Here is a 12,127-nt window from a genome sequence, read left to right as displayed (position 1 = left end):
CACCACGGCTACCACCAGCGGACGGTCACCGGGGACCTGCGACTGTCCCAATAGCGCCACAGCCGCCAACCCCATTACGGCCAGGGAGGGAGTGCCGCTGTGGTGTCTGCCGGGCACCCGAGGGCCGACAGCGCGGCCAGCAGCCCAGCCAGCCAGCCCTCCTCTGGGCACAGACCCAGCTAACGCTGTCTCAGCGGCCGCGCTCGGTCATAGTGTCATGTAAATGGCTGCTGAACGGAAGACAAGAAGCAATAACAGCATGACGAGAAAATCCAGGGCGTAGAGTTAGGCGATTAAATGAAAAGTAAACCATTGGGACGGCACCTAAACACAAACAGGTAATAGAGCGTAGCACAATGTGTTTATCACAACATAATTCAACAGTTGTAGGAAGGAAATAAAGCACAGGATTCACTGGCATACCTACATTTGCTAAAACATAAGCAAATATCGAATACATACAATAAAATATAAAAATTGCTTGAAAGGATACTTCACCAAAGCAAAGTATTGCATCACACAAGCACATACATGTTTATTTTGGCTGAAGCTTGAAAACCAGGCCTCAAGTCACAAACTCAGAGGCATAATACAAGTGCAACTTTGTGTAGGCAGAAATTCCCCTCAACATACTTTCAAAGCCCAAGAGCTGAGCCACTTCATAACCACAGGCAGCTTTGCTCGGGACAAATCCCCGAGCCAGCAATCCGCTTTTTCTCGCAGAAAACATCCTTTCTCTCCCACTGAAGCCTCCTCCGCATCTGTGGAACATAATACCCTTCGACACTGCTCCACACGCGTCGCACGCCGCGCCGAACAATGTCGCTCGTTTCTGCCCAGCATCCCCGCGCGCCGGGGCCCCTACCAGGGCTCGAGAGGCTGCGCGCTGCAGAGGACCGAAGCAGCACGTTTGTATGCAGATGACGTCGACACGCATCGCCTCAGGCAGAGTGCTGGAGAGAGAGGGGAGAGGAGAGGAGCCAGCCCGGCGACCGACGCGTTCCATCATCACCCATACGCGCCTCAATAAGTTAACGGGCTTGCACTGAATACGAAGAACGCATATAGACGATGAGCCTGAATGCGTGTTACGAAATTGCAAAATCAAATTAAAGCCGGACCCATTCAGCTCGAAAAGCCAACTCAGCTGGAAATTTCAGTCGAAGTGGACAATTCCATTAGTGCGTGCGTCATCTGGTTAAGTGCCTGGACATGAAATATCATTATTCAGGTGGAAGTTAAGCTCGGTCAGGGAATGACTGTCATTTGTGTACATCAAGTACATCAGTACATTGTGTGTATCGTATCAAAAGTCAAAACTTTGTGTGTGATAGAGTCAAGGCCTTCATCCATAAGTGGTCGGTCTACCGCAGAACGGGTGTCATCGGGCCAGTGGGAGAGAGGATAGGGTAGCGTGATCGCAGTCCTCTCAGCCACGCATCGTCCACTGTTCTCGTATGTCCAGTATCCCAGCACTCAGCGTCATGCGGCACAGCAGGACTCCAGACGCACACTGCTGCTGCCATCTAGCGACAAGGGTTAGCAGCAGACCAGTAAAACTGGCCAGCGACTCAGCTATGTGTAGCCCAGAAACAAAACTATCCGGTGGAACAAACGTCCCCAAATCGAGCCAAATCAACCGTGGCACAACGGACTTCCGCGGCAACACCGGGGCGTGACAGCGTCACGCGCGCATGTAACGGGGCGTGGTGTCGTGACGGATAGCCGTGACGAGCGAGCTAGGTGGGGTGGGGGAGACCCCAGCAGCCGCAGACCGGGTCGAGCCGGACGCTGCAACTGAATGGACAATGCACTAACGGCAAACTATGGAAAACCTACGGCCATGTTTCGTCACTATAAAAACGGTAAACTGCGCAATGCTTCCATTTTACAACTGTCAGGAGTAATCAGATGGTGGTGCTGGCTGCAATACCGCTATTCAGCTCCCTATCTCGTGTTGAATGAGCATAGTTTCCTCTATTTGCTATATCAGCGATATTTCCGTCATATCAGCTAGTAAAGCCGCGGAGTCGTAAATGAAATCAAAGTGACATCAGCGCCGTCTCATCAAACATGTTGTGCATCGTATCAGCAATAAACGTTGGCACAGATTGGGGGATGAAGTACGAGCACAAACGACCGACGCTCACGGAAAATCCGGCCGGCAGAACGCCGAACAGGCCTCTATAGAGCAAGTTCAGTGAGACGGAACATGACTTCACAAAGCCGCTCAGCACCGTCATTTAGCAACCCAACAACCCTAAGGGCACACCGACCGACCCCAGACATCAGAGGCGCTCCTCTGCCCCTTAGGTCACTGTGGTCAGCTGACCGGGTCAGCGCGGGTCATTGCCGGTCAACAGGCGAGCACCTACAGCGGGGAGTGCAAAGATTATGGCGAGAGATACAGTGCCGTATACCGTGCCACCCTGTTATCCCGAGGTGAGATTCCAGACACGGCGGGCGGGGCGGCCGTGCGGCGCATTCCCGGCAGAGCGTGCAGCAGCCTCGCACGTCCGGCGCTGCCCGAGGCGACGCGGGCAAACATCACGTGACGCAGCAGCGCCACTAATGTGCAGCGGCAGGCGGGCGAACTACGCACCTGAGCGGGCGGCAGCGCGTCAGCCGAAGGCCTCTCCAAACGAGCTGCCCAGATATTAGTTCACGGTTCAATGACCATTTGTGAACGCCCCATGCCCACATTACACGTAATAAAAGGTCAACAGCTCAACTAACAGATAAGTTGCCGAGTTTTAGCCGAACAGAAGACTCACGCCACACAGACAAACCCATCCGGCCGTGACTAGAGACCCAATTACGGCAGTCATTATCAGCTCGGGGCACCTTGGGTCGCGCACCGGCAGCCTTGTGAGCTGTCCGCTTCACCCGTTGAGGGCCGAGCTCCCGTGACTCTGCGGGCTCCGGCAGTGCGCTCGGCCGCACCGTCAGGGCCGTCGGACACGGACGAAGTGCCGGGGCGCGGCACGCAGCCAGCCGCCGCCCCGGGGTACAACCCGCACTACAGCGCTGCAGGGGCGGGTAGAACACGGAACCCACCGCGCTGCAGGGACAGGTAGAACACGGAACAAACTGCAGGGACGGGTAGAACACGGAACCCACTACAGGGACGGGCAGAACACGGAACCCACTACAGGGACGGGTAGAACACGGAACAAACTGCAAGGACGTGTGAGGCGTGCAAACACTGCACGCAGGCCGAATAAGCTCGCTGTATTGGTGCGAATATGCATGTGAGCGGCAAAGCAGCAGAGCGATGTGCGAGGGCCCAATGCTGGCTGTCCGTCAGCGTCTGTGCTGAATTGCACCAGTCCTTTGAGCTTATGTATGTACTGTGCAAGCTGCCAGAGGCGAACACTAAGTCGGTATGTGTTGCCTGGTGTTTTGGGTAACAGTCTGCAGCATCAGTCAAATCTGAATCATTTGCTGGCAAACAGCGGCCAGAGCTGAGCCAGCCACTCAGGCTCACTATAGCCCAGCCAGGCCGCCGAACGCTATCCTACCCAAGGTCTGGGGACAGAGGCCGGCGCAGCGGCCGGGACTGACCTGAACTGAAGCTGTCCTGGGACGAGGCGGACAGAGAGCGGCTCCTCAGACGGTGATGGTGGTGTCCGCCGCCCCGCGAGTCCTGCAGACAGAAAGGCAAACCAACGTCACACACAAGGATCTAGCGCTACATAAACACCTAACACTAACATAGACAGCATAACACAAACAATCAACGGCACACATACACAAACAGACATCACACGCAAACAGTGGGGAAACATTTCAAACGGCTGCAGAGTGGACAATAGAGCCGCGTCCAGACCCTGAACACGATACCCAATCAGTCAGAACACTCGGCGAACAGGTTCGACAGAGGCCATCGTCCCCGCCGACACCAGACGCGGCGCATTTGCTGAGTACTTTTCCAGGTGTCAGAGGGCGTGCAGGCATCCCTGCACGCCGACCTTCAATTGGCACGGCTGCGCAAACTGAATATCTAGCAGGGTAGCAGCAGGGGACCGGGCCCAGAGGCGCTCTAACCGTCAGCAGCGCGGCCAGTGTCCCCGGGTGGGCCACCGCGCGCTCAGCCACATATTCAGAACGCTGACAGAGCTGAGCCGGGTGTCACAGCCACAAAACAGATCCCGAACGAGCAGCTTTACAAGCCCTGTCGCCGGCACGGCTCGTAAAGTGCTGTGATTATGGTATCATGGCGGAATGATTTATTGCTGACAATTCTCGGGGTAACTACATGATCACAGGCGCCTCGGAATTTACAGCGCAGAGAATAGCGGGCTCAATGTTGCAAACATGCTATCTGATAACATTGTCGGCACGCTGACACAGCATGTCAATGAATTAATCAAGAAAAATCATCCACTGAATGAGCAATTTTCCGTCAAGTCAGTGTTCAAAAACAGCCCCGATGAAAAAGTTGATGCATCACCCCACCAATGTCACCCCCATTATCTGGCTGCCAAGGCCGGCACACAGACACACAGACACACGGACACACAGACGGGGAAAGTGAGGCGGTCGGCCGCGCGCGGCGCACCACTGCGTATCAGCTGGACCCGATGCGGTCTCTGAGCCGTTCACAATGGGCCCTGGGTGGTGACAGGGCCCGTAGCCGACCGCTCGCGCTGGGAGTGCCCGCAACCGCAGCGTGTCCACACACACACGTCCGCCGGAGCACGGGGTCTGATTCCGGTGTTACAGCTGATAGTGGTCTAGTGGAGTTGTGCCACATTGTCCCACGAGTCCAGATAATGACACAATGAGTCTCAGTCATATTCCAAAATGTTCATGCATGAAGAGGAGGAAATGAGAAAGTTCTATCGAGAAACAAGCTTCAATTTTTTGCCTGTATTCTTTGCAGCATGCTAATGTTGTATGAGGGTAATTTGCACATGTTTATACAATATTACGAAACCGGAGCTACCGATTTACCAATGCTTTCCGTTGTACTATGATAATATCATCAATCAACTCTGTCGGACAGAATTAAACTAATATACGCAGGTTGATGCAGATGATGAAGCTGATGATAAATGGCCGTAAGAATACATAAAATAATGATTGTGAGAGAGCGGGAACAGTATTGTGAAACACAAAAGATACATGTAACTTAAAAGTCTCTCGAGCGATTGGAGCGCTCTTCTAGACCACCGGCGTCAAGAAACCACCGGCGAAGTCCTCACGAACATCGGACAAGAACTTCAGCCCTTCATAGGTAAAGGTGTAAGGAAATCGACTCCTCATAGCGATACCACAGAGGACAGACATGTCTGCTAAACTTGTGGATATGTGACGTTTACTGACCGATCGGTGGCCGCCAGAGTTCAAAGGCCAAAAAAGATGGACCAGCAGTGTTCAGAAATGAATAGTAGGCGACTGACAAAATTCTCACAGCGCCCTCTCCATACAGAGAAACGAGAGGAGCAACGTGTGCCGGATGGCTGAGGAAACGGATTGTATCTCAACTTAGCCGCATCCTTCTATCGCGAGTAACTTTAGAGCGAACTTCAACTGCATATCTGGCAACTATAAACAAGAAACAAACAAACAACCAGAAGAAAGTAGCTTAGTTGTCTTGTTAGCTATCCCAAACATTTCTGACATTACCCACAACAGGAGAGTGACTAACGGTGGTCGGAGTAAAACGTCCGTGGCACCAGCCAAACGCGGCCCACGGCTGGGAGGCCAATCAAAACAAACCACCGGACCATTTCGTCGGTGCAGGGCTGGCCGTGCTGATACTGGATACCCGCCGACGACGGCGAAACGATGGAGAGGAATGACCTGATGACTGGGGCCTCTGTGTACCAGATACCGTACTTGGTAGTGAAGAACAATCCAGCGTGTGGAAAGGGAGGCAGTGAGGCGAAGAGAGTCCCAAATCAACAACGCGGGAGTGGGGAACCCGGTGCAGTGGAGGACACCCACCACAGAGCAGGACCGTGCAGTGCGAGATTCAGAGTCAGACAGACCTCCAGGTGGTGGCCGGCGGCGTCATCGGCGGTCCGCTGGCCGGCGCCGTCCGCGGACTCCGATCCTGCGGGGGACGCCGGGGAGGGCTGCGGCCACCGCTGCGGCTCAGCAGTCGGTAGCCAGATGCGGCGGCCGCGCAGACCCAGCGAGGACGCCCACGGCTGTCCTGTACCGGCGGTGGTCCACGGCTCCGTCAGGCGCGGCTCCATGGTCCAGGCGCGCAGCTCCTTCTCAGGCGGCGCCGAGGAGAGCCGCGCCGCCCAGTCGGCCGGCAGCGACTCCTTGCCCGGCGGCAGATCCAGGGCGGTGGCGGAGGCGGGGGCTGGAGCTGGAGCGGGGCGCGGCCGGGGACAGCACGTCCAGCGCAGGTACCAGCCGATCACAGAGCTCATAGGGCCGGCGCGCGACTGGCGGCCCGCCGGCACCGTCACCGGGCCACCGCCGCGCCGGAGTCGGGTGCGGCCTTGGTCATGGTCGGCCGCGCCCGCGGGCTGCCGGCGCCGACCTCGGCTGTACTGCAGGCGGCGGCAGTTACCTACTCCGCGGCTCCCGTGAGACACCGCCCCCGCCTCGCCCCGACTCGGCGTTCAGCAAGGCGAGAAAAACCTCCCCGCCCCCGCCACCCAGCCGGACAGTCAGCCAAACACAGCCGCGGACGGTGTTTGGGGTCGCTCGGGACAAACGAGTCACTGTCAGAGATGAGGGAACGACTGGGCTGCAGTCTTCACTGGACTGAGCCGATCCAGTTTCTCGGGGTTCTCGGTGACAATCAGCGAGACAAATGCAGCCCACATGAGAAGCCCCACCGCGACCTCAGTTCCATTTGTCAAAGGGTGCGTACTATTTGTCAAGATTTTTTACAACGGCCCCTGGAATCATCAGCCTGATGTTGGCGAAGAAAAGTCAAATGGCGACAGCGCCCTCGTCTGTACGATATCAGTACTAGGAAACCGCAGACGGCTAGTCCGATGGGTGCTTGAAGTCGAATGGTTTCCAGATAAGCTGTGATGTGACGCAAGACAGATCGAGATAGCCAGCACTTCAAGTTAGATTGCCCAACAAGCCATCGACACCACTGGGTGATCCGTGTAAAGACTGAAATATTAAATCAATCGCAATGTAAGGATCGAAATGCTTCTTCGTTTCTGTATCTCATTCCGACAAAGTTGATAAGAAAGAATGGCAAAGAATGGAATAAAATAATCAAAATAGTTAAAACTCCGCACATTAGTAGATTAAATAATCCACGAGTTTCCCAATTAGAGGACAGTAAGCCCACTGGAAATTCATTACACTACAAGATGAGACCGGCTTTCCGCCAGCCTAACTGAAGTTGGTCATCAAGGTCACCAACCAAGACCAACGGCAGACGAAATTATAATGTGTTTCAGACCAATCCTACCTTGTAAACATGCAAGCAATAGCTAGTTACTCAAACTAGGAAAAACATATAATATTCCAAGTTCAAACTAACTCTGCAATTTCGGTGGCTAGTTTCAATGCATGTGTCAAAAGACGTCCAAAAACACATTTACCACAGCGGAGCCGGCACTGTGGGGTGGCGTTTAAAACCTGCTTGCTGTGTGGCAGTTGAATGGACAATGGACGTGTAGGACAGATCTGATCTGTATCTAGCGGCTGGAACACCTCGCCTGTGTGTCGAGCACGCGCCGAAGGCCGGTTGGGGTGACCGGTCCCACGCCGAGGTGCCACTGAACGTCAAAGCTGGTACGGCAGACCGGAACCCAAAGATCGCGCCCGCCTTCAGTTCGCTACACCCCCACTGGGATTACGCAAGGCGTCACTGATACAATGCCGGAACCGGCACCCGGCCCGCCCGCCCGCCGGCGGTCTGACGCAACACGGCACGCCGCAGGCTGGGGTGCCCCCCCCCCCCCCCAAGACGGACAGCTCACCCGGCCCCCAACACACCGAAACACGGGGCTCGCTGACACACCCAGCGGCTCCCGACGGCCTAAACGGCGCTGAGCTCATTCACGGTGGTAGGTCAAATTTATTATTTAGACTCCAATTCAGTTCACCTGTTATATTTACAAAGGCTATTTTTGCAATCAAAGGGGCAAAGCATGCAGAATTTCATGGTTTCTATTATAATAGGACAAATAATCCAGTGAACTGCTTTTTATCGACGCCTCGTAATGGATACTGTTAGAGAGAAGCAAAGAAAAACGCTTAAAAAATTACACCAACGCCCAACCATCACTCGAAAACAAGTGGCTCTATTAACCCCGAGACCCGCACACCAAAGTGATTTGTCCTTGTCCGTTCCCCTCTCTCACGTCACACCGCGACAGAACAGTCACGACACATCCTCCCTCGGCCAGCCTCCCCTACCACGTTTACGGCTGCACGAAATAGCACAGGAAGCCAGGGACGCTTATATAAACTGACAAGACTTACGTAACGGAAAGCTGTGTGGCACAAACGATGGCGGATATGGTTAGATACTAGGTACTTTATTGAGCTTAGCGATTACGGAGAGAGCTTCTACCAAAACGACGATCCGATGCTTGGGCTTTTGAAGAGATTGGAGTGCACTGGTCATTAGCGCCCACAGCGCAGCCCGAAATAGGAGCGATATAAAGGAAGTGATTTGCCGGATACAGGACTCACCCATGCCACATCAGTCTTAGACTATTTGAGACTCGATAGGATTACAATATCAGCAGACTTAACATTCGGACCCAGTTGAATAAGAATGAGACAGACTCGCAGAACCCGGAGAGATAAATTGCATTCAATAATCCAATCCAATGAGACCTAAGCCAACACCTTTCAGACTTTCCATAAACTGCACATGCAAATCTTAATAATAGATAAAATATGTAATATAAAATAAAGGCAACCAAGGCCAAAAATACCGTTAAGTAGTTCGCTTGAAATAAATTTAATATCGATCCAGCTGACAATGCTCGCCCCACATTGCGCAGCTATGGAGGGCCTGGCACTCGGCCACGGTCGAAGAATGGACGACCGGCCGGCCAGCCGTCAGTCTCAGGGGTCAACCGTGTTAGCCAGGTTAGCTTCCCGCGGCCCCACTGGCCGAGACCGGACCAAGACACTGTCGGCGCAATCGGCCTAATTGAAACAACACCACCACCGTGCCTGTTGTTTCACCTTCAATCGTCCTCTGAGCGTCACTCATCCCTCCCTTGGAACGACCCCACCACTACATACCTTCAACCACCCCCATCGCTCTCCAATGTGTCTGCTGGTTACCCATTAGTCTCAAGTCGCTTCTGATCGAGACTTCGGCACAGTTGTCGAAGTAGTATTGACGTGACCGTGGTAACACTCTTCAGAGTTTGGAGCGAGTAATGGCCGGATCAGCGTTGAGATCAGCCGAGACAAAGGTTCTAGGAGTCCATTCCAGCACAATGAATACCAGTTTTCATCTTGAAGGCATACATTTAGACAGGCGAACACTTTCTAAGGGTTGCAGCATGCACCGGTTGATTCCGAACATGATGTCCTCAAAGTGTTTGCGAGAACCAACGCTGCCAATGTTGAAAACTCGCCAGTATATCAACATTAGCTTCAATAAGCTATGATTCATAGCTGGCTGTCTGGCTGTTTGCACAGTTTCACCTTTTTTGTTTGTCTGGTTGGGTGCTGGCTGTAAGAGGTCGTTGAACCCCACTTCCAGCCAATTCGTCGACGGATAGTCGGTGCGACGCGGCCGAGAGCGTCCCGGCAGCTGAAATCCTTTCAACTATGTCCAAAATCCTCTCAATTCTGCCCAAAGTCAACTCTGCCCCGCCCCGAATCCCTTCAGCCCCGCCTAACAGCCGTCCACTGCGCCCGAAGCCCTCTCCCCCCGACCAACATCGCAGTTGTGGGCAGTTAGTACGGGTTAGGCAGCTCACAATGGAGCCAATGACGTCATTAAACCTTGTAGGGACACCAACGACTGACATTAACAGGCCTCAGCCTATGAAAGGAGGTGCTATGTTGATGATCAGGAAAGGGAAGATAACTAGTACAAACTCTTGCCTGAAGATCGGAAGAATTTAACAAAACAGTAATAAGGCACATTAATAACAAAACATCGCGAAGAACATGGAAGATCATAAGAAAATATGAGGAAAAACCCTCATACAGATAACGAGTCAGACATTTACCACTGTCTCCCCCCCCCCCCCCCCTTGAGCAGTTTCAGACTGGGTCCGGTGCGGGTCGCCGGGGTGGTTTACACTCTCTGGAGGCCGCGCTGGTGGCGTGCTGCGGTAAACTCGACAAACTACCACCGCCTTTATCGCCCGTGTCGACGGACGAGGGCAAACAGGCAGCGCTGATGATGAGTGGCAGTTATGGGCTGGGTAAATAATCACACCCAGTCCCAACAACGCCACGGTCTAGACCGGAGAACCCTGCCAGTTTATGGCACCATTCCGAGCCAACTTGGATTGTAACTGGCAGCCATTCAGGCCCTCCTGATAGGCTAGCCGTGGTGCCATTCTGTTTAATATAACTGCCGACAGCCTTTTCTTTCAGCCGGTTTGGTCTCGTTTCAGCTGACTCCGGGGATGGCATCACTTTCATTGGCCATTGGCCAGCCGTACGGTATGGCGTGGGTCAGAGGGGCGTCACGGCACATTTGTGCCTGGCCGTCTGTTACGGAGGAAGGAGGAAAGAGAACAACGTCAGCCCTCTGGACGGGGACGGGAGGGGAGAGCCGGGGAGCGACCCGATAACTGCGGAACAGGGGATAGGATGGAGACGGGAAAAGGACGGCTGGAACAGCCAATCGGACAAGACACCGTGAAAAGCAAAACACGTTACCTACTGCCTACCATTGAAGCGTTCTGAAGAAAGCAGCGAACTGCCAAGACGAAAAAGTGAGAAAATGCAATGTTTGTAAACAACACTTCTGTGTAACGTTAATATCCCCATGGCAGGGAATACAACTCAGCCAGCAAAAACGAGCACACAAACACTATCAATACGTAGAACAAAGACAGAACTGTCCAAGCCCATTTTCCCGGCACCATTCATCACCCATCGGCAGCCTGAGGGACCGCGCCCCGGGACGTGCGGCACGCGGAGCCGGGCCGCCGCCCGGGGGGAGGTCGCCGAGGTCGTTCGCAGTCGTCAGGCGCCTGTGCCAGTCACCGCCGGTAGATGGCAGGACGATCTGAGCAGTGGCGCCTCCGCGGCGGAGTGGGGGACCGCCAGGGGTGCACGCGGACCCTATCAGGGGCGGCACCGGCTGCTGTCTGACGGAACACGGCGCAGTGTCTGAGGTTCACGGAGCCGGCGGTATCTCAGCAGCGTTCCTCCTCCCCTGTCCGCCGTCCGAACCGGTCTCGGGTCCTCTAAGACCAGCCATAAACTAGCCGGGCTCAGGGCCATCGCGGTCACCGCTGGCACCCGGCCCAGGGTCCGTCCTGGCCGGCCGGACACAGGTCGGCGGCGGATCGCCAGAGACTGCCTGACGTCAGCCGACAGGGCAGAGTCGACAGTGTCAGATCACCTGACCACACTACCACAGTCCTCACAGGTCAGCGGCAGATGGACAGAGACTACCTCACATCAGTCGACAGGGGACAGTGGACAGTGTCAGATCACCAGTGCACTACCACAGTCCTCGGAGCTCGCCAGAGACTACCCCACATCAGTCGACAGAGGGCAGTGTCAGATCACCAAACTGCCACAGTCCTCAGAGGTCGGCGGCGGATCGCCAAAGACTACCTCACATCAGTCGACGGAGGACAGCGTCAGATCAGCACACAGTCCACAGGGCAGCAGCAGCGACACGATCGAACAGTATGGCTTCCTCATCGCGGTAATTTCTGGCCGAAATCGACCGAATGGGAAAGTTCGATAGGAAGTTTAACAGACGCCAGCACGCTACACACCTGATACTTTCACGCACGGACGTAAACATCCAATAAATTGGACAGATCATTCTGATCACTAATATCTCGATTGTCGTCAAATGGTCGGAATGGTTCAGTTCCCAATCAATGGTTACCATAACTACACGTCACTTCAGACTTACAACCGGCAACTCCAACAGAATCAAGCCAGTTGAGACCTCGCGAGTGAAGAGTCTACCCGATATCTTACCAAAGCCATTTCCAGGGCATTAAACAAATGTGGCATCTTT

General features: G+C 54.2%; 1 protein-coding gene across 5 annotated transcripts in view; it reads right to left on the bottom strand.

Annotated features, from left to right (window-relative positions):
- The window catches only part of LOC122379565 (adenosylhomocysteinase-like 1), a 64,213-nt gene that overhangs the window by 33,915 nt on the left and 18,171 nt on the right, over positions 1-12,127 (bottom strand). For all 5 annotated transcript variants that reach the window (XM_043361858.1, XM_043361859.1, XM_043361856.1 and 2 more), the window contains one exon: positions 3,565-3,646. In XM_043361858.1, the coding sequence (XP_043217793.1) occupies positions 3,565-3,646 (82 nt within the window). The remainder of the gene's footprint in view (positions 1-3,564; positions 3,647-12,127) is intronic.

The sequence above is a fragment of the Amphibalanus amphitrite genome, unplaced genomic scaffold, assembly GCF_019059575.1.
Source record: "Amphibalanus amphitrite isolate SeventyFive unplaced genomic scaffold, NRLGWU_Aamphi_draft 000080F_arrow, whole genome shotgun sequence".
In the NCBI taxonomy this organism is placed as follows: domain Eukaryota; kingdom Metazoa; phylum Arthropoda; class Thecostraca; order Balanomorpha; family Balanidae; genus Amphibalanus; species Amphibalanus amphitrite.
Note: the sequence above shows the minus strand (reverse complement) of the source record. Positions and strands in the feature narration are given on the sequence as shown.